The sequence below is a fragment of the Aulonocara sp. 'chitande type north' Nkhata Bay genome, linkage group LG3 (genome assembly GCF_057382095.1).
Source record: "Aulonocara sp. 'chitande type north' Nkhata Bay isolate Kocher_YH1m ecotype deep benthic linkage group LG3, A_spYH_male_GT1.1, whole genome shotgun sequence".
NCBI lineage: Eukaryota > Metazoa > Chordata > Actinopteri > Cichliformes > Cichlidae > Aulonocara > Aulonocara sp. 'chitande type north' Nkhata Bay.
The window spans coordinates 75,071,338-75,094,700 of record NC_141346.1 but is presented as its reverse complement, the minus strand read 5'-3'; the positions used below and the strand labels follow the sequence as shown (position 1 = coordinate 75,094,700).

The 23,363-nt window shown below is 42.0% G+C and overlaps 2 protein-coding genes across 2 annotated transcripts in view; both read left to right on the top strand.

Annotated features, from left to right (window-relative positions):
* Nucleotides 1–23,363, top strand: part of LOC147337028 (uncharacterized) — a 642,403-nt gene that overhangs the window by 445,184 nt on the left and 173,856 nt on the right. The window contains exon 20 of the mRNA XM_086286246.1: nucleotides 917–1,090. Within this exon, the coding sequence (XP_086142372.1) occupies nucleotides 917–1,090 (174 nt within the window). The remainder of the gene's footprint in view (nucleotides 1–916; nucleotides 1,091–23,363) is intronic.
* Nucleotides 8,415–19,059, top strand: LOC147337036 (stonustoxin subunit alpha-like). The gene is made up of 3 exons (XM_086265905.1): nucleotides 8,415–8,659; nucleotides 16,885–16,931; nucleotides 17,080–19,059. The coding sequence occupies exons 1-3, from the start codon at nucleotides 8,415–8,417 to the stop codon at nucleotides 17,616–17,618; spliced, it is 831 nt and encodes a 276-aa protein (XP_086122031.1). The 3' UTR covers nucleotides 17,619–19,059.

Below are 23,363 nucleotides of genomic sequence, written 5' to 3'. Positions count from 1 at the left end.
AGACTCCATATCAGGAGAGGTACAAAGGGGCTTATATGCAATGATGGAGACAATGCGGCTCGACTGTTGCTAACCATTTTCATGTCTTTTGGGACTGTCCCAAGTTAAAAAACGTTCAGGTCTCCTTAAGTGCAGTCTTTAACGTTCAAATACCTTTAGATTTTAAGGTTTTATACATGGGTTTGGTCCCCTTTCTGGAATGTAGGAGTGAGATTAAGTTGGTGCAATTACTCTTGGTGGCAAGTAAAAAAACAATTACTAGAAGATGGTTAAGCCCAGCCCAGCCTACCCTAGACGACTGGTTTGGGATCATTTTAGAGATATTTAGGATGGAAAAACTTACATATCTGTTAAGAAATCAAAAAGCCAAAATCTACCAAAGTTGGAACAATTGGATCCAATTCATTACCCCCACGAGGGCTGACTTCACTTGATCTCACTATTACTTGGTTGTTTTTTGTTTGATTTTTTTTACATTTACTTCTATTACTATTGCTTGTTTATTTACTTATTTGTTCACAATGATTGCAGCATGGGCACCCCTCCCAGTTTGTGTTTATAGTTCCATGTAATGTGTTCTATATATCTCCTTTGGGGGAGCATGCGAGCAACTGTCCTAGTAATAGCTAGTGGAGGTTAATATGCACCCGCTGATCACTTTGTTTATCATTTGCTCTCCTGGACTTAATCTAAAACCTGGAAGGACTTTGTTCCCATGTTATTCATATACTGCTATGCAGATGGTTTTTTCTTGTCCAATCCAAATAAAGATATAATTAAAAAAAAACATTTTATTCAAGTTCATCCATATGATGTTGTATCTTAGTATGTTAAGGTTTCATCAAAAATAAAAAGATGGCATGTAATATAATAACAAACTTTACATAAGTATTATAGATTATCTTTTGTTTTTCAGACTGGGTGGCTGTAACCTGTCAGAGAGAAGCTGTGAAGCTCTGTGCTCAGTCCTCAGCTCCCAGTCCTCCAGTCTGAGAGAGCTGGACCTGAGTAACTCTGACCTGCAGGATTCAGGAGTGAAGCTTCTGTCTGCTGGACTAAAGAGTTCACAGTGTGCAGTGGAAACTCTCAGGTCAGGATTCAAACGTTAACACATATGATCATTTAAAATGTGAATTATATTATTGATTGACTTATCTATAGAGCTTTTAGCTAAACTTATATTTATATTTGAGTGGATTATTAGACTGAATTACTGTGTAAAATTTGTCACAGTCATACGATTTTGTTTATTTTTTATTTTTAATTCATGTACTGGCCATTTTACATAAATTTGGCTAATCTTCTACAATATATACATTTGATTTCGTTAGGAACAAAATGTTCAAATTACATATTTTGCTGGATATTGGGTATTAATGAAATTATTATGTCTTTAATGACACCACATTTCCATATGTAGAAGGTTACTGGTGGTATTGCTTCAGTGTTTGAGTTTTCCTTGCAAAGAAACATCTGGAATTTAACAATACATGTTTTAAAGCTGTTTTCTCCAAAGGGATTTGTATTAGTGATGGTAAATTTGATTCTTTTTACCGAATCGAGTTTAAATGAGTCACTCACCAAAATGAATCGGGTTTTTTAAGTCATTTGAGTCTCTGAGTCAGTTGCCCAGAGAGTGCCAAAAATGTACTTTTTCTCTCAAACTTAATTTGTTTTTATTTTCATGTAAATCCTACTGCTACGATGAGTGACTGAAAAATAAAAACAACTATTTTATAGAGCAAAAAAGAATAAGATTTCTAAATTGGACATTTATTTTTGTTTATGTTATTAGTATTTCCTCTTTATCATCTTTGCACAAAAACAAAGTGTAGACTGAATGTTATATTGCATCAGTCAGACTATCAGGCTTCATCTCAGATGAAGGAGTGACTCTTCCATGGTAACAAACTGTGAGTTTCAGCAGCTGAGAGGCAGGAGGGAAGGGTGAGTGAGTGGTCTTGATGCATTCTCAGTCTAGACTAGACTAGAAAGAGGGGCGCTGCTCTTGTGGCGAGCAGCAGGTTGTCTCTCTCTGTCAGTGTTTTAACTTATTTTATTTCATTCTTTTATTCCTTTATATATATATTTTTTTGCCTGAGGAAATTCTATAGCATCGGCTTGTGTTTTGTGGAACTTCTTTTAACGAAGATGGGTTTTTTATTTCGCATGATTTTATTGGCAATCCTGACGGTTGTTTGGAGTCATTCCTTTACCATCAATAATCCTGGCTAATGTGCAGTCTCTGAGGAGTCAATTGGATGAACTGCATTTGAATGTTGCACACTTACGTGACTACAGGGATACATGTCTAATGGCATTCACAGAGACTTGGCTCAAGGACTCTGACCCTGATTGTTCTCTGGAACTAAATGGCTTCGGGTTTCCCATACGTTTGGATCGAGACCCCGGAGCTACCCAGAAATCTCAAGGAGGAGTGTGTTTGTATATAAATCAGAAATGGTGTAAAAATGTGACCGTTCGTAGACAAGTGTGTCTGCCTGACATTGAGCTCCTCTCTGTGTCTTTGAGGCCGTTTTATCTGCCGAGGGAATTCCCACAGATCAACGTCACCATTGTTTACATCCACCCTAAAGCGAATCCTAAGAATGTGACTGACACCATCTCCATTTTTTTCCTAATAACAAACCATGGTCTTCAAAAGGTCTTATGAGGCTGATTCATGAAAGGAAAAAAGCTTTTATTGAAGGGAATATCTTGAAAGTTAGAGAAATTAGGAAGGAGATCAGATCAGAAATTAAAAAAGCCAAAGTAAAATACAAGGATAAGGTAGAGGCGGAGATGGGTAGCAATAACTTAAGGGTGGCCTGGGCAGGCATGAAACACATGACTGGTCACTGTTACAGTGACTGTAATAAGATAAGTCTTCCTGGTTTTAGTTCAGACTCTCAGTTAGCAAGTAGAGAAGCTTATAGACCCTCTACAATTTGCATACAGGCCTCGTAGACGTGTTGATGATGCAGTGGTCACTCTGTTGAACTTCCTTTATCGCCATCTTGATGGCGCCAAAGCTCATGCTCAGCTCTTATTTATTGATTTTTCTTCAGCTTTTAATACTATCCAGCCACATCTTTTAGCTGATAAACTTCTTAACCAGTTTACACTTGATCTTAATCTCGTTGGTTGGGTTTTAAACTTTTTAACTGACAGATCTCAGTGTGTGAGAGTGAACGGCTGTTTTTCCAAACAGCTGAACTCTTCCACTGGCTCACCGCAAGGTTGTTGTCTCTCTCCTCTACTGTATATTTTGTACACTAATGACTGTCGCAGTACACAGGCCAACAGGCATTTCATTAAATACGCAGATGACACAGTCATTGTAAGCCTCCTTCATGGTGAAGAGGATTCCCATGGGCCTGTTGTGGATGAGTTTGTTTCGTGGTGTGATCAGTCCTTCTTAATGATCAGCACCTTGAAAACCAAGGACATGGTTATTGACTTCAGGGAGACATCCCCTCATCCTGCGCTAACAGTGGTAAATGTGCAGCCATTGAACTGGTGGACAGTTATAAGTATTTGGGGGTTGTTCTTGATAAAGCTCTGTGCTTTGAGTCACATCTTGCTGCTACAGTGAAAAAGGTTCAACAAAGACTTTTTAAGGAGGTTGAGAGGTTTCAATGTTTCATCTGCAATGATGACTCGTTTTTTATAAAAGTTTTATTGAATCTGTTTTAACTTTCTGTATCATTGCTTGGTACGGTAATATGTCTCTGAATAATAAGACCAGACTTAACAACCTGGTTAAAGTGGCTGGTAAGATTTCAGGGAGGTCTCAGGTCCAGCTTGTGGACTTTTATAACAGGCATGTGCTGAGGAAGGCGACCTCTGTCATGTTGTGTTCAGATCATCCTCTCTTTAATGATTTTCAACTGCTTCCATCAGGTCGTCGTTATAAAGTGCCTGCAGTGAAGACAAAGAGACATAGATTGTCTTTTGTACCTACTGCTATTATCATAGTTAATAACACTGAACCATATGTGTTGTTGCCATTGCACATTGTACTTTTTTGATGAAAAATCTAGGTTGTTTTCTCAGGCTTATATTATATTATATTATTTTGGAGTGTGTATGTGATGTGTTGGTTGCCTGTTTGTTTGTACGGACATCTACAACTATATGTAAAAATACAAAACAAAACAATTTTCAATTTGTTCTAGTTTATTGCACTTTTTGCTGTATATGTATATATGTATATGTAGTTACTATGGACTGAATGCATACATATTATTAAAATTTGGGCTATAACGGTTGTATTGATGTATAGCAACTTGAACTGCTCCCCAAAATGGCACTACAGCAGTGGTTCCCAAACTTTTTTTGCTGGGCCCCCCTTTGTTTTACACGAAAAACGTTCGCCTCCCCCCCGGCGCGTGAACAGCACGCACACGCACTAACACATCCTCCAACCACACACGCCCATATTTTGCTCCATTGCGGTTTATTTCACACCTCAAACATTTAGTAAACAATTAAGCAAATACAAGTAATCTGCAATAAATTACAGGTAGTAAGAAAATAAACTCCTAAATCTTTTACGCTACGTCCGCACCTACACTGGTATTTTTGAAAACGCAGCTGTTTCATCCAAACAGTGTTTCAAATCACCAAAAACTGAGATTTTTTTAAAACTCCTTTTTTGCGGACGAGGAATACAGAGTTCATCTGGCAACGTCAAAGGTTTTTTCACGTCACGTTATTGTTTATGTGAGATGAATTGCAGAATGGCAGACAGAGACAAAATACTGTTACTCTGAGTATCTGCAGGTTTCACACGCAGTTACTGTCCCTCCATTTACAAAGGCGTCACGGGTAGTTGTTTTTTCTTCTTCTGTAATACTAATCAACATTGCTGTCAATACATTTTCAAAAAATGCCTCTCTGTGCAAAATGGGTTCAAAAACATAAACAGCTGTGGGATCCTGTTTGTCTGTGATTTGAATCGAGGGAACAAATCGTGGCAGGATCAGCCTGATGTTATTTGTATCCCGCTGTAACTTTACTCTATAAAGAGCAAACATCTCCAAAATGTCAGGAGTAGTTAGTCACTACAACAAGTGTTTGTGAACTAAAAATTAAGAATGTGGGATCCTGTTTGTCCATGATTGGAAGAGCCCAGCGCTGCTCCCGACGCAGGGACCTACCTCAGCACCTGTGCAGGTGAAGCCAAAGAGCAGATTTGCTTCACCATATTTTCTAGTCTTTGGCTTAGAATGAAGTTGGTTTGGAAACATATTCAGCGATGCTTCATCTCCTGCTTTGCGTTTCTGTGGGCGACGTGCTAGCAGTGTTCAAGCGTTTTGTTCCCCTCCCTTTTCATACCGCGCCCCCCCTGCCATGGCTCTGCGCCCCCCCTAGGGGGCGGGCACCACAGTTTGGGAAGGTCTGCACTACAGCATGTAAAAATCTAAAGATAAGCTCTGGCAGACTTGGTTCTATGGTAGGTCTTAAAGGGTTTAACATCAAAGATTCAGTGGAGAGCTACTGTAACAGCTGAACAGAAAAACTCTTCCTCCCCTGGTGTGCTACTCTTCACAACCCGCAGGACTTTCACCCTCAAGAGATGGAAAAGGGGAACGAGGGCCGACGTCCAGGTGAAACTGAGAAGCTACCAGAGGCTAGCTTCTTGGCTGTGGGGAGAATCCTGGTGCCTGCGTCCACTTCCTCTCCTGACATTTAGTTAATATGTTACGCCGGTGACTGGGACCTGGGCTCTGTGGCTCAGAAGCAGTTTTTCTCACGGTGTGTCCGTCAAACGTTCACTGTTTTTATTGATAACAGCTATGTCTGCTCATCGATCATTGCTTCCCCCAGCTCTGGAGTCGCTGCCCTGCCCAGCAGGTCCACAGGTCTGCATTGTCTTTATTTCAAGTGCCGCTGCAGTCAGCTGTTGATTTTGCAGATCGACCGTCATCAACTCGGTTGGCCCCGCTTAACGTTCGCTCCATAACAAACAAATCATTTATTCTAAGCGATCTCTTTATTAAAGAGTCTCTAGATTTCATGTGTCTGACTGAGACGTGGCAGCAAAATAAGAATTATGTCCAATGTTCCCTCTAATGTTTCATGTGTCTGAGCGAACACACAAACTCCCTGAGCGGTCCCTTGGATCACTGGATCACGTTGTCATTAACGTGGCTTCACTCTACATCAACCAAAACACCGGTGTCGGCACATGAGGACGCTGTCATAGCCCGTCAGCGACGTTGATTAGCTGCGTATATACGAATGTGAATCATTGGCTGGACTATGGGATAAGGCGGCATCGTTCTAAATACTGGAGCAGCCAGTCACTGACTAACACTGCAAAGCAGAATTGTTAACGTATTTATTTTAATTTCAATTCAGGTTAGTATTTAGTATTTAGTATTTATTTATTTATTTATTGTCATTGTCAAGAACAATGAAATTGCGTTTGGGGCTTCCATACAACCCAAAAAAAAAGAAGAAAATAATAAATACCCCTTAAAACCCAAGTGTACATATTTAACCCAGTGTGACTCCAATGCAATAAGACAATCCTTAGCAACAACATGAGAACATGACAAGTAATGTTCGTAGAAAATCAGACAAAGACCTGAGAAACATGACAAAGTACAACAATGCAACCCATTCAATATTATTGTACTGTGAGATATGATATCAGATATGATAGTTATCTATTTAAGAAGGAGGGGGGGGCAGGAGGGGGAAGAGAATAAAGATATGATGCACCAATGCAGACCAGTTCATTGCTATTAAGAAGTTGGATATGGTTATTGTCCGTGAGAGGGGGGCAGAGAGTTCAGGAGCCTCACAGCCTGTTAGATATCTTTTTGTGCGCAATGCAGATACTCTGTGTGCAGAGAGCGTGTCAGCGGATTGCGCCCGTGCGCAGCTTAGAGGGAACATTGATTATGTCCACTTGAATGAAATCTGCCCGGCTGGCTGCTCCGTCATCTGAACTCCGCGTCTTTTAGGACGTGGTGGAGGACTCGCTGTTGTTTACCAGGACAGATTCACATGCAGTCTGATGACCTCGGACTCCTTTTCTGCATTTGAGTCACAGATGATGGTCAGTTCTCTAAAAACCAATTATTGTATTTTATTCTACCTGATGGGGTCTTTCTAACTGAATTTAATGACCTTCTGACATCCATCATTTCATTGGAGAAGGTTGGGAGATTTGAGCCGTCATATTGATGAAGCATCCTGTAACACTGCTGCTGAGCTCATCACTGTCACTGAGTCTTTTAACTTTAGGCAGCATGTTTCTGGCCCCACACATACAAAGGGTCACACACTGGATCTTGTTTTCTCCCTGGGTTTAAATATACATGATGTATGTGTGGAGGATGTCCATGTGAGTGACCATAGCTGCATATTTTTTAACTTGTTATTTTACTTGGATCCTTCATCTCCTAAACTGATGATCCAAAGGCGGATTATAAACCAAGATGCTGCTGGAAGGTTCTCTGCCATGTTTGACCCTCGCATGGCTCGTAGTGACCTCGACTCACGTATTTTATCCTTTAATGATCAATGCAAGTTGTTGGAAAGCCCACTGATAACATGTTTACATGGCTAAAATGTTATGGCTCATTCATTGATAGTATTTTCGCCATAGAAATTGTTATGTCCTATATTGTTGAACCCACCATGTCTATGCTGATGCTCTTTGAACGCACCACATACGTACTCGAGGCCATGCAGTGGCTGCTAGTCTGTGTTCTCAGTATTTTTATGTTGTCAGTTCCAGTTTTAGAGCTCTAAAGTGCAGCTATCGTGTTAGGAATATGTTAGGAATAGACAGGAACACTGAGCACACTGAGGTCAAATCTTTATTTAGGGCGACCGTGGCTCAGGGGGTTGGGAATCGCATCTGTAACCGGAAGGTCACCGGTTCGATCCCTGGGCTCTCTGTCCTGGTCGTTGTGTCCTTGGGCTTTACCCTACTTGCCTACTGGTGTTGGCCAGAGGGGCCGATGGCGCGATATGGCAGCCTCGCTTCTGTCAGTCTGCCCCAGGGCAGCTGTGGCTACAACCGTAGCTGCCTCCACCAGTGTATGAATGTGAGAGTGACTGAATAGTGGCATTGTAAAGCGCTTTGGGTGCCTTGAAAAGCGCTATATAAATCCAATCCATTATTATTATTATTATTTTACCACTCGCTGCATTCTTGATGTTCATGTTCTTCTCTTTCCCCTCACCCTGCAACCAGTCATGGTAGATACTCCTCCTGGAGCCTGTTTTCACTGGGAGGATCTTTGTGTCAAAGGGAGTTCTTCTTCCCACCATCACCAAGTGCTGCTCACAGTGGAGGCGGTTACCTTACACTGTTAAACAGCTTCAGATGACTGTTGTTGTCTGTTGGGTATTGTCACTTATAAATAAAGTTACATTGAATGGATGTATGGATGGATAGATGTTATTGTGACGAAGAGAAAACGATTGTTGACAGATTGATTGTTGTTTTGTGTGTCTGCAGTCTGTCAGGCTGTCTGATCACAGAGGAAGGCTGTACTTCTCTGGCCTCAGCTCTGACCTCCAACCCCTCCCATCTGAGACAGCTGGACCTGAGCTACAATCATCCAGGTGATACAGGAATTAAGCTGCTGTCGGCTAAACTGAAGGATGCAGGCTGGAGACTGGACACTCTCAGGTATGGAGAGAATGTCTGATAGAGGAGGAAGAGCTGGAAACATTTCCTGTGTCCTTCACTCACTTCCTGTTTGTTTCCTGCAGATGAGACATGAACAATCACACATGCAGGAATATTTTCAGGGACAGACACACTAGTCTAGCTGGATAGTTCATGGATATTTATGTAGGGGTCTCCAAGGAGTCTGGTTGCAGGAACATTTAGGTCACAGGTGTACCTGAGATAGATACCAGTGTACCTAATAAAGTGTCAGCCATGTGTATGTTTCCCATGCTGTATGTCCACAGTGACAGAAGGATGAAACAAGGCTGTGAATCATTTCAGTCTGTGTTTGTGACAAAGAGGCAGACAGGAGCAGCTAACATTTGGAAATGGAAGCTTAAATAATGACAAACTCTACATTCACAGCTGAATTAACAATAAATTTGTTCTCAAGTGCACATTTAGCAGCTAATGCTATTACTGTTTTCCCTTGCTTTCTACAACTTGAGCAGCTATTGCTAAGTAGGCCACTTTGCTCTGCTAAGGATTTATGTGACCATGATGAAAACTCTGATAAGCTAATGCTGCTAAGCTAATACTGTTTATGGGCCCTGTTAGAATCAATATTTCATTCTCATTCTGTTGTTTGAGAACAATATTAACGTTTCACATCATTATAACACAAGAGAAAAGGGTATTAGCGTTAGCTACTAATGCTTATTCACCTCAAATTAGCTTTAGCTGCTAATGGTAGCCTACTTAGCAATAACTGCTCACTAATATAATGCTAATTCACATCAAATTAGCATTAGCTGCTCAAGTTGTTATAAGGAAAGAGAAAACGGTATTAGCATTAGCTGCTAATAATTGTTCACCCCTAATTAGAGTTAGCCCCTAATGGCAGCCTACTTAGCATTAACTCCTGACGTCGTTGTAATGCAGGGGAAAAGAGTTACCATTATCGGATAATGCTAATTCACATCAAATTAACATTAGTTAACAACGGTAGACTTCGTATCATTAGCTGCTGTCATTCTTACAAAGCAAACAGTATGAGCATTAGCTGTTAATGCTTTCTCATCTAACATTAGAATTGGCCACTAATGGCGTATTGTTAAAAAGTAAAAAAACACATTGTTAGCATAAGCGGATGATGCTAATTCACCTAAATTAGCATTAGCTAATGATGGCTACATACCTAGCATTAGCTACTGATATTGATATAAATCAAGAAAATATGGTATTAGCATTAGCTTTTAATGCTTTTTCATCTAAAATTAGAATTAGCCACTAATGGCGTGCTATTTAGCATTACCTCTTCACATCGCAGGGGAAAAGTTAAAATTAAATTTAAAAAAATGTTCAGATTAGCTACTCATATTGTTAAAAAGTAAGAAAAAACATTGTTAGCATAAGCGGATAATGCTAATTCACCTCAAATTAGTATTAGCTAATAACGGCAACCTACTTAGCATTAGCTGGTCATATTGTTATAATGCAAGAAAATATGGTATTAGCATTAGCTGCCAATTCCTAAATACCTAAAATTAGCATTACCTGTAATGGAAGTCTACTTAGCATTAACTCCTCACTAATGTAATGCTAATTCACATCAAATTAGCTTTAGCTTTAGTATTAGCTGCTAGCACCAGCCTACCCAGCACTAGCTGCTCACATTGTTAAAAGGGAAGAGAAAACGATATTAGCATTAGCTGGTAATAATTATTCACCCCTAATTAGAATTAGCTGCTAATGGCAGCATACTTAGCATTAACTCCTCACATCGTTATAATGCAAATGAGGCTAACTTACATTAAATTAGACTGCTGTTATTAGCTAATGCTATTTAGCAGTAGCTGCTCACATTGTTATAAAGCAAAGGAAAACGATATGAGCATTAGGTTCTAATGCGTATTTGCCTTTAATTAGACGTAGGTGCTAATGGCGACCTACTCAGCATTAGCAGCTCAGATGTTGTATTGCTAGGGAAAAGAGTGTTAGCATTAGCCGTTCACATTGTTATAAAGTTAAGGGAAATAGTGTTAGCATTAGCTACTCACATTGTTAAAAAGTAAGTGTTAGCATTAGTGCATAATGCTAATTCACATCCAATTAGCATTAGTTAATAACGGCAGCCTATTTAGCATTAGCAGATAATGTTGAATTTGGCCCACTGGAAAAGTTAAGAACTCAAGATTTAGGAGTGTTTCTCGATAGCTCTTTCTCATTTGAGAAACAAATAAATGTTGTTATTAAAACCAGCTGTAAGCTTTATATTGTTGATTGTCATTTCCCATATGGAAAAGATATATAAATCTTATAAAGTTTGTATCTGTCTTGTGTGAAACTTGTATGAAAAGCATACAAGAGTGAAAACAGATATAAGATCCCTTGAAAAATTATATAATGAAACTTGTATGTTTTCGATACTTACTAAAACAATATATGAAAGTAATGAGAAAGTGGCCACTTTCGTGAGTATGACTTTCATCATATAAGTTTTTAGTCTTTTCCATATGGGATATGCTTAAAAATATTTACTCATACATGCTTAGTTTTATAATCGATTGGATGATGATAGAGGTTTGATCCTTAGTAGTCTGTAAAGACTCTGTGTGCCTTCCAGAGTGCTCTGGCATGCACACACCACTTGGGGCCATGAGAGAGGTCGTACCCTCTCTTACTGATTTATGGTGTAGGACAGGGGTCTCAAACTCAATTTAGCTGGGGGCCGCTGCAGGCAGAGTCTGGGTGAGGCTGGGCCGCATTAGGTTTTCCACAAGAAAGGCATGGTTAAAAAATTCCAATCTTCTCAAATCTCTTTATTTTTATTTTTTAACACAAAATATGAAAAATGAATAAACAAATTAAGAATGAATAAGAAAAAAAATCAATCTGTAATACATAAATAAAATAATAATAAGATATTTTTAGTCAGTGAACTTGTGTGTTTCTTTCAGTCTTCTATATCTGCTGTATTTAGATTGAAATGTCTGTATTAACAGTTCTATAACCTTCTTCTGAACATGAATGGAACACTGTAGAAAATGAACTGTTCTTCTGAACATGGCTTCTCTTGCCTACTCCTTGCTGCTAGAGACCTGGCAGCGTTTCCTCTCGCATAGCCGAGCCAGATTTGGCCTGAGGGAGGAAGCAGTTGCGGCCCTCAGTATGTCTTGAAGATGATCATCCGTAAGTCTGGACCTGTACTTGGACTTATTGAAGTTCAAAGTGGAGAAGAGCTTTTGGCACAAGTATGTGCTACCAAAAAGGCACATGGTCCGCTTGAACATTCGGGAAAGCCGAGGGAAACTAGGGCTCAATTCTCTCAAAAATTGTCCAAGCTTGTCTGCTTTTCCACTCACCTCCCTGAACTTTGCTTTGAGTTCAGAGTTGCACTGCAGCTCAATGAGCTCCATTTGAAGCACAGAAGGGGCATCTTGCACATTAAAGGAGAAGGGGTCCGCAAAAATGTGAAAGGTGGCTCTGTGTGTCTTGAAGTCAGCAAATCTGTGATCAAATTCCTCCTGTAGCCTCAAAATGACATCAACATACTCGTCAGCACTGAATGGTGTGCCTGCATCCACGAGTGCCTTGCATGCTGGGAAATGGCAAAGGTTTGTCTGAGAGAGCTGAGCTTTCCAGAGCGCCAGTTTTGTGGAGAATGCTCTCACGTTGTCATAGGCAGCACTGACAAGTTGCCCCTGGCCTTGTAACGTCTTGTTCAGTACATTAAGCTCATGTGTCATATCAACAAGAAAAGCTGAGTCCATGAGCCATTTGGGATCAGTTAGCACAGGAACACTAACTCCATCCTTCTCCATGAAGGCTTCACTTCTGCTCTCAACTCAAAAAGTCTCTTTAATACATTTCCCCTGCTGAGCCAACGTACCTCAGTGAAGTCGAGCACATCCCCATATTCTGACTCCATTTCCTCTAAAAAAGCACAGAACCTTCGGTGCTTTAAGCCCCTGGATCTGATTTGGTTGATGCATTTCACAACAATAGACATCACATTGTCAAACTTCAGGCATTTGCTGCAAAGGACCTGCTGATGGATGATGCAGTGCAGAGCAATGGCCTCCTCCACGCCTTCCTCTTCCAGTTTGTTTTGTGCCACCAGTCCATGTTTCCTCCCTGTCATTGATGGCGCTCCATCTGTTGTTATTCCAACAAACCTCTTCCATGGCAAACCAACATTCTCAATGGCATCACACAGCTTGTAAATATCTGCTGAGCGGTGGTCTGGCCATGCATTGGAATTACTGTGAGCAGCTCCTCCATCACTTCAAAACTGTCATCAACACCACGGACATACATTGGGAGCTGGGCAGTGTCGGTGATGTCTGTGGTCTCATCAAGAGCGACTGAGTATACACTGAAACATTTGGCTTTCTCACACAGTTGGTCATAAATGTCACTTGACAGGTCAGAAATGCGATCTGCTGCGGTGTTGGCAGAAAGGCTGATGTTGCTAAACTGACCTTTCTTTCCCGGACAGACTATATTTGCAGCCTGCAATATGCACTTTTAGACAAATGCACCTTCTGTGAATGGCTTCCCTGCTTTAGCAATCATCTCACTAACCACGTGGCTCCGACTGCTGCATTATTCTCTTTGGTTGCTTTCTTGGAGAAATCTTGCTGCCTCAGTAGATCTGTTTTAAGACTGGCAACCCGGTTCGCTCTCTCGTCTCCCTGGTATTTTGCATCCAGCTCAGCATGTCTAGTTGTGTAATGACGTTTCAAATTGTATTCCTTGTGCAGCGCAACTTTCTCTGTGCAAATAAGACAGGTCGGGGTGCCCCTGTGCTCAACAAAGAAATATTGCATTTCCCACTTTTCCTGAAATTGTCGGTGCTCATCACCAACCTTTCTCTTCACCGCAGGCTTTGAAAAAGACATGTTTGGGGCTATGTGACATTTATAATTCTACTTGGTGTCACTGTCGCATTGAAGTTTCAATCAAGCGTTTAGCCGACGGACGGGGAACGTCTCAACGCGTAGAGAACGTCATTTCTGCTTCTTTTTCTTGCAACCGTAGCACGGCGATCGGCAGATAAAAAGCCGGTAGCAGTCTCCTTTGTTTTTACGCTCGATGTTCATGTCTTTCATGACGACACGAACACCGTGGCGTTTGCAGATGGTAGAAAGTGCAGGGATAGCGAGCGCAAAAAAGGCGACTGCTCACAGCGCCGGGCTGTTGTTACAGGAGAAAGAAGCGGAAATGACACCGTGACATATAACAAATAACATCAGCTGTTTCTGATGTTAGTTGTTTTGACTGCTTTTACATTATATTGAAATATATGTAATGTTCATGTTTGCTGCAATGCAAACGCAGTGATGCAAATAAAAACATGGAGCCACAAATTACGGTGCGACCCTATAATTAGTCCGGGTTACCGGGGACTGTTGTTGCCGATGAACAGGTGTCGCTATGTGACTGCAGACTAAATTGGGCTGCATTGAGTTCATGACTTTTCTTTTATCCCGCCGCCTACGCATCACTGTGAGAGTTAATATGAGATCTCTCTCTGTGGAAAAATAACTTTAAATCCCACTGACGTGTGTATAAATCTATATACGTATAATGTCCCGCTGGGCAGCAACTTAAAAAAACAACTTTTTTTGAAGTGTTGTGAACGCAGCGCGCTGGGGCGAATGTCGGCGTTTGCCCAATAGAAAGGAGGAAGCCAGCCAGGCACAGGAAAGAAAGAAACACTCCAGGGCAACGCTGCTGGAACTTTGACTCATTGAGAAATGTTTCCCTGCTTGCATCAAGCCCGGCTGGTGTCCCCTGAGATCCATATCCCACCCTGATTGGTGGGTTAATTCAGCTCCTCTGGGAAATTCGATTTCCAAAAAAGCACAGCACCGACAGAAGTTACAGAGTTACAGAATATTATATATATATATATATATATATATATATATATATATATATATATATATATATATATATATATATATATTATATATACACACACACACACATATATATAAATACAGAGACAAATATAAATAAAATATACGAAGGGGATAAATAGAATAAATAGGAATAAAAAATAAAAATACAAGTGAATTGCACATTTCAAGTATTGAGTCTATTGCACCGTTGACTATTTACAAAAGTATTGCACAAGGTATTGTACAGTGAGGTGAAGAGGCACTACAGCTTAGTTGTTCCCCCCTCCTTTGTCCTCCTGTTTCCCCTCCCTCTCCCCTCCAGAGAGGAGTTAAACAGTCTGATGGCGTGTGGGACAAAGGAGTTTTTAAGTCTGTTAGTTCTTGTCTTGGGGAGAAGCAACCTGTCACTGAACAGACTCTTCTGGTTGTTTATGGCCGTGTGCAGAGGATGCCCAGCATTGTCCATAATGTCCATCAGTTTCTTTAATGTCCTTTTCTCTGCCACTGTCACCAGAGTGTCCAGCTTCATGCCGACCACAGAGCTAGCCCTCCTGATCAGTTTCTCCAGCCTGGATGAGTGCTTCTTTGCTGTGCTGCTCCCCCAGCACACCACAGCATAGAAAAGTACTCCAGCAACCACCGACTGGTAAAACATCCTCAGGAGCTTCCTGCAGATGTTAAAAGACCTCAGCCTCCTGAGGAAGTACAGTCGGCTTTGGGCTTTTTTATACAGGTACTCTGTGTTGCATGACCAGTCCAGTTTATTGTCCACCCACAGCCCGAGGTACTTGTACTTGTTGACCACCTCCACCTCCTCCCCCTCTATCTGAACCGGCAGTGGACCTTCTCTGGACCTCCCGAAGTCCACAACCAGTTCCTTAGTCTTTGAGGTGTTGAGTTGCAGGTGGTTTGTGTGACTCCATGCGACAAAGTTCCTCACCAGACTTCTGTACTCCTCTTCCTGATCATCCCAGATACACCCCATGATGGCCGTGTCGTCTGCAAACTTCTGAATATGGCATAATTCAGAGTTGTAGCAGAAGTCAGAGGTGTACAGGGTGAAGAGAAGAGGGGACAGCACAGTTCCCTGTGGTGCTCCTGTGCTGCTGACCACTGTGTCAGACGTGTTGTGATGTGATTGGTGGGTTAATTCAGCTCCGCCCACAACACTGTAAAGTGTCATACATTATCAAACTAACATTACATTTTCATATTAAGGTGGGGCCAAAAACTATCGTCCTGCGGGCCGCAATTGGCCCGCGGGCCACGAGTTTGAGACCCCTGGTGTAGGAGGACACCTACTCTGTGTCTGGTTAAGTATAAGAGCCCTTTGTTAGGGGGACCGCTGGACTCTTAGCACCAGCTTTGGGGTCACAGGGTCACATCTGGAACACACACACACACACACACACACACACACAGACACACACACACAGACACACACACACACACACACACACACAGACACACACAGACACACACACACAGACACACAGACACACACACACACACACACACACACACAGACACACACAGACACACACAGACACACACACAGACACAGACACACACACACACACACACACACACACACACACACACTATGCACAGACTGGTACTCTTTGTTCATACCTGTGTAAGACGTCATAATGAACTTGTGCATATTCATGTAAGCTCAATAAAGAGCAGTGTTACGAGGGAGCAGACGAGAGCGACTGAGGTCAAGTGAAGGAACGGCGCTGTCACAGTTCTCTCCCTCATCAATTGTCTGCTTCCAGCGGTGGGTCTGTGCTAGACGACCCATCACCAGCTTTTTCCACTGGTTACCAGTACGTGGTAGAATCCACTTCCAGATCTGGTTGTCTTTAAATCTGTGAATGGATTGGCTCCATCTTATCTCTCTTTAACAAAAGAATCCAAGTGGAGCCCTCAGGTCTGCAGATAAGCAGCTTCTGACCAGAACTAGACGTAAAAACAGAGGTGAGCTTTATCGATGGCTGCAGCCAAACTCTGGAACAGTCGCCCTTCACATCAGGTCGTCACCAACACTGGACATTTTTAAAAGCCGGTTGGAAACACATTTGTACTCTGTAGCTTTCAATCCTGACCAGTCTTTATAGTCATTACTGTGTATGTTTCCTATTTTCTCTCTACTCTGTGCAGCACTTTGGCTCAAGCTGTTTTTAAATGTGCTGATAAATAAATGTAGATTTCTTTGAATAAAACAGTGGAGCCCAGCTTTGAGCTCAGTGTGTAACAGTGTGTGTGTGAGAGCCATGTAATGTCCATGTGTGCATGCTGACTGTGCTGCTCTGACCCCCCTCCTCCTTTCAGGGTGGAGCCTGCTGGAGTCCGATGGTTGAGACCAGGTCTGAGGAAGTGTAAGTGTGTTTTTAATGGGATTCATGAAAACAAAGCAGCACACATTCAACCATCTTCATCATGTCAGGAGTCATCATCAAAGTGTCAATCAATGAACAGATGATGGATCAATAACTGCAGCTGGATTGTGTTTGTTCTCTCCATCAGATTCCTGTCAACTCACAATCGACACAAACACAGTGAACACAAAGCTCCAACTGTCTGACAACAACAGGAAGGTGACACATGTGGAGGAGGTTCAGTCATATCCTGATCATCCAGACAGATTTGATTACTGGGAACAGCTGCTGTGTAGAAATGGTCTGACTGGTCGCTGTTACTGGGAGGTCGAGTGGAGAGGAGGCGTTTATATATCAGTGAGTTACAGAAGCATCAGAAGGAAAGGAGACAGAGACTGTGTGTTTGGATACAATGATCAGTCCTGGAGTCTGATCTGCTCTGATGATGGTCCTCGTTATGTCAGGCACAATAACAGAGAAACATCCATCTCCTCCTCCTCCTCCTCCTCCTCCTCTGTCTCTAACAGAGCAGCAGTGTATGTGGACTGTCCTGCTGGCACTCTGTCCTTCTACAGAGTCTCCTCTGACACTCTGATCCACCTCCACACCTTCAACACCACATTCACTCAAACTCTTTATCCTGGGTTTATGTTCTGGTCTCCTGGTGGCTCAGTGTCCCTGTGCTGAGTGGAGTGTAAAGAGTGTCTCCTGTTACAGAAACACTCTGACTGTTGAACAGATAGTTCAGTCTGTACATGTCTGTCTCTTTCACTCACAAACACGTTTTCAGATTCATGGATTCAATCAGTTGATGTTTGAAACTCTTCTAAATGATTCCTTGTAAACTTCTTCAGTCACAAACAAACAGGAAGTGATGTCACATGTGTTCCTGTCCACACAGCAGAATGAGTCTATTGCTGACAGTGATGTACAAACAGAGTGAGCATTTCTGAGGCCCAAAATAAACTGAGTAGTTCACTGAATGAACAATGGACTGTGAGCTCAGTTCCTTCATCATTAGTATGGATTATATATGTATATGTATTATATTAGTATCATATATATCAGGTGCTGCTGCTTTCAGTCATTGTGCAAATGTGCTGTTTGTAAGCTTGTAAAGCTGCAGTCAGCTGAGACTGAAGAAGTCACCTGATCAGTGAGCAAACGTTTCTGAAAACGTCCAGATGAACAGAATCAACCTTTTGGGATCAGCCAGCAATGCAGCATCATTGTTGTTCAGCTTCAGAGGTTTGCAGGAATGAACTGATGACCAGAAACAGCTGCAAAGTCCAAGAAAATACCAGCTGGAGTTCAGCTGCATTTGAAGAAGTCAAAGAAAAGTAAGGATGGCAAAGGGCGACGTTTTCTTCCAAAGAGCTGCAAACATGGTCGACGCCTCATTAGAAGAATCATCTGGACATTTGTGAGGAACTCTAACCAAGAAAGCAACGTCACACAGATCCAACAGACAGTTTCCATGACTGCAAGTGTTGAGTGGAAAAATGCTACATTGCATTATTGCATCCTCTCACCACAGGAGGCGCTGTTGGCACCACTGATTGCTGATCAGCTGTTCTCTGATGATCTGATTGATACTGTGAATAACGGGACTCACTGAACTCTGTGACACAGTGAAGATTACAGAGTTTAACTTCACCCTTTAAGACTGACCACAGAACCAAGTCCGCCAGAGCTTTTGTTATATTTTTACATGCTGTGGAGCCATTTGTGGGAGCATTTCAAGTTGCTATACATCAATACAACTGTTATAGCCCTAATTTTAATAATATGTCTGCATTAAGTCCATAGTAACTACATAAACTGCAAAAACAACCTCTGCTCATCCATCTCTGTGTGTATCAGGATACATTTGGTTCATAATACACAGAAAAATCAGAGTTATTACCTGTAATAAATGTGAAAGATTCCTGCAGTGATAACCAGGCAGGACTGAAACACATCCAAGCTGTCACCACGGTAACAGCACCGCCCATCCACAGGTGAGGGGAGGAGCAAAAAGAGGGACTTTGACCATTTTATACTAAAAACACTCAACTAATGTTTCTAATATGAAACAAATAAGCCCACATTAATGTGAGCGTTTATTAAATAATAATAATGATGATTTCCTCCTGATCTCATTTCCACAGCAGAGAAAACTGTGGTGTATATTGAGGTGGAGGGTGTGGTCTGTGGCTCAGGTGTAGAGTGAGGGTGGGGTGCACCACAGCAGCATGCTGGGACTGCTGAGGGTGGAGGAGGGAGTGATGATGACATCAGAGCTGCAGCACAGAGACCAGTGAACACACAGTCTGTTCATCTTTGCATAGATACAATATACAGCACAATATTGAATGACAGACACGCTGTGGGAGCTTCCACAGATACACTGACGTCAGCATCCAGAGTCCTCCTGCTGCTCCCCCCTCAGAGCCCCGTGATCAGCACCAACACATTCAGTTAGATGACAGAGTCCAGCTGCAGCTAGAATCAGCTCCCCTCTGTGAACAACAGCACAGCGTCAGTGTTTCACACTCAGTGAAAGGAGGAAACAGCAGAAGAACACCATGTGTGCTACGTTTCCCAGGACACACTACAAACTGCACAAATACAGAGCAGCACGTGGAAGGACCTGGAGCTGCATTTACAGAGCTGCAGACAGCGTGATGTCCTGTATGGACAGGTGGAAGGAACCAAGTCCTCAGCTGGAACACTCGTGTTTGTCCACAGACAGGAAACACAGCAGGAAACTTCCTCACAGAAGTGCAGCTCATGGATAACACACTTCCTGTCAGTCAGAATGAGGCTGCAGCCAAACACAGAAAGGTGTTTTTGTCCAGATGAGCCCAGAGAAGAAACACGAGTGTTCACAGACATCAGAAGCTCAGAGAGGTGAAACATGAGGTTGGAGTCCTCGTCAGCATCCAGAAGAGCTGCTGTGAAACCCTGAGTACTCATGACAGACTCTGATGGCACAAACACATCATGATTCAAACAGAAAGACAAACATGGAGCTCCTGATCCTCCTGCATGAGAACAAGCTGACATGAGCGCTGTGTCTGAGAGTGTCTCCCTGTCACAGTGACAATAACACAGCTGCTGCTCACAGTCATTAAACTGACCTGAGGTCAGCTGTGCTCCTTACATATGAACCATGTGACCTCACATCAGTGCTGTGGATGACTGTAGTCATAGAAGAGTAGAGCTGTAGCAGGTGGTGTGAGGAGGAGGTGGTGTATTCTAGTTAACGCAGTACTGAAACACTCCAGCAGAGGGCGCTGTTAAGTCCTTATTGTAACACAGTTACTGTGTGCAGTTAGACTTCATACATAATCTGCACTTATTTCCATCAGACATGCTGTCAGTAAATGATTGGTTTCTATTGATTCTACTTCCTGTTGACTGGTTTGATGACAGTGAAACAATCACAGCTGATTGTGTGATGATGTAAACTGTCACTGTTACATTCAGTGTGTGTGACATAATGTTAGTGCAGGCTGATAACAGCCTGGTTCTGTTAGAAACACATGAACGTGTCCATAGATCAGTGTGTGTTTAACATGAGAGCTTCAGCCCTGCTGATGTGTTAAATAAAGACATGCAGGAAAACTGATGAGACTCTGAAATAACTCTTTATATTTATAATGTAACTCTGCATCAAAAGAACAACAAAGGATCCCAGACAGGTTTCTGTGAACAAAGACCATTCTGATGTTTCTGTGTTTCTAACACTTTGACATTATTAGTAAACAGACTGCAGTGAGCAGCATTTATAAAGAGCTTCTATATAAAGATATGACAGCTGTTTGACAAGTTTATCACTCTGTGTTTGGACCTGATCAGTCCAGCTGTTTACTTGAAACATGTTCATTTACCTGTTCTGTTATATTCATGTTCTTGTCTCTGTTGAAAACACATTTTAATGTCCCTCAGATTTTTCTCCCAGATGAATAAATATAAAAATGACACAAACTGACTGCAGCTACTTTTTGTCCTTTCTGTCAAAAACCTTCATGTGACTCATGAGAGACACGTTTCAGCTGTTTGTGACAGATCAGAGGCCAACAAGTCATTTATAACACTTTCCATCATTGTTTAAAGTTCTCAGTGTTTCTGTGTTGCTGCGTATAGGATCTCCCAGCATCATCACTGTGCTGTCCAATCATTGTGTGCGAGGTTACCCTTATAGTGCGATGTGTGTTTGCACAAAGAGAAGCATGTGTGTCAAATATAAATAAGCACAGAACAGAAACAGCTGCTCGTTTCTTCTGTTTAGAGTCAAGTTAGTGTTTTGTGTCTTTGTTTGAGGCCTGATGTCGAGCAGAGGTGTGTGTAACTGCACTGCTCTGTTATATGTGTGAAGTGTGTGCTTCTCTTCAGCATCATCTTTGTCACTGCTGATTCCTTTGTGTCATCATGTGTTGAGAAGAGAGAACAGTTATAACGGAGGAGCAAAAGGAAGCCCTGAAATCTGCATCAACAAGGAAGTGTTGGCTCACCAGTGATCCCAGCAGAGCCACTGGTTTGGCTCCAGTTGTTCTAGATTCAATGATGTTGTTGCTACAGATACATGTCAGCATCTTTATTGAATTTTATATGAAGCAGAAATGGTGTCATTAGGAGAAGAAGAGGAGAACAAGTCCGGCGAGGAGGCAGCAGCTCTTAAAGATGAAACAGCAGCTCAGCCCTGAGCTCAGAGAGCTGCACATGAAAAAGCTCCTCAAGCAGATCCTGTCAGAGGTTTGTCATCAACAGGAGGAACTGTTCACATCATAGGATGAAGATGCTGTCAGCTGGATGAAGAAGGTTATTTAATGCAAACGTTCACACTGAAGTCAAATTGTTGTCGTGTTGAACAGATTCATGTACTGATCGTCTCCAGAATGTTAGAAGAGCTTCAATGAATCATTAGAAACAACTTACAGCTGCACAGCTGTGTCAAACACATCTGTGTGTCATTGTGGGATTGTTGTGTTTCTACATGTGACACACGTCTAAAACATGCACACAATCTGAACACAAACAGGGACTCATGTGTTCCCACAGCCAGATGCTGAGAGCCATTTCCTTGTAGTCCTGTGTCTACATACATGAACCATTAGATGTTATTGGAATGATTGTCAGCTCTGATAGTTTCATGTGTGTTTAGCTGGACGCTGTTTGATCCTCGACATGTTTAAAGGTGTCCAGTCCTGAGACACTGGGGCTGGAAACAGCTGTGATGTCATTGGACTGTCACACAGACAGAAGTGCATGAAGTGAGCAGCCGAGGAGCCGCTGATGTTTTGGATTCAACAGCATTTGAAAGGTCGACACAGACACATTTGCACACAGAAAGCTGAATCTGTCATATGCCACAGTGAACTCACTGTTCAGTGTTTTTCAGGAAGCTTCTTAACTGCCTCTGCTGCCAAACAAGCAGCTGATGTCCTTGAGAAGAAGCTGAAGAAGTCTTCAACAACAAATACAGGAAGTGGACTTTCAAATACTAGATTCACTTTAGACTCACAGAGAAATGACTCAACCAGCTGTGTTTGACTCTATGAAAGGTCAGTGTGTGTCTGCACACAGACTGTTGTGTTGGACTGTTATTCAGTTGTCTGCTGAATGTTTTCAAATGTCTGCATCTCAGCTGTGATGAGGCTGGGGGTCATGGGAGGCCACCGTAGCAGCCTCTTCAACATCATGACATCATCATAAATGCTGCTGGACTGTCTGATGGGCTGACGGTGAAAAAGCCGTCGGGAAGGAAACAGAAGACATTTCAGAGGCTGCAGCAGATTTCTTTGATTCGGGGCCTTTTTCAGCTTTATTGGACAGAGCAGTGAAGATAAGTGACAGCAAAGCAGAGAGAAAGGGGGCGTGGCCCGGGTCAAAGCCAGGCCAGCTGCTCTCCACCTCGTGGTCACCTGCTCATCCTAGTGAGCTCCACCAGCAGCCCTTTCACACACTTTACACTGTCAAACACTGTGTGTGGACCTCAGCTAACAACAGGCTACATTTAAGTCTGGACTACATGCTTTTATATTGTTTTTATTCCATCAGCAGCTCAACATCATGAGCAGCTTTGACATAAAGACATCAAACTCAAGCTGACTTTAAACTACTTTTAATACAGGGGCTCAAAAACAACAACATCTTTATTATATATCAGGACACAAAGTCATTTCATCTCAAAGGGAAACAGCTTTATTTGGAATAACCAGCACTATCAACTGGTTTGGGATCTCCACCAGTTTCATGTCTTTGCAGCTTCTCCAACAAAGTTCCTGTAAAATCAGCATGTTTGTCTTTATTGGTTTGATAGTGATTGATTATTCAGTCCCAATCTGCTGTCATCTAAAGAACAAAATGATGTTTCTATGAGTCACAAAGCTCCAGATGTTGTCGGCTTCACAAAGAAAACAAAGAACTTAAACACAAAGTGTTTGG

Bases quoted from the DNA above. Each gene is read 5' to 3' on its own strand.
- LOC147337036 (XM_086265905.1), top strand. From the start codon at position 8,415: ATGGATAGATGTTATTGTGACGAAGAGAAAACGATTGTTGACAGATTG. The intron at 8,660-16,884 runs GTATGGAGAGAA...TCCTCCTTTCAG, and splicing joins TGGAGACTGGACACTCTCAG to GGTGGAGCCTGCTGGAGTCC. The intron at 16,932-17,079 runs GTAAGTGTGTTT...TCTCTCCATCAG, and splicing joins GAGACCAGGTCTGAGGAAGT to ATTCCTGTCAACTCACAATC.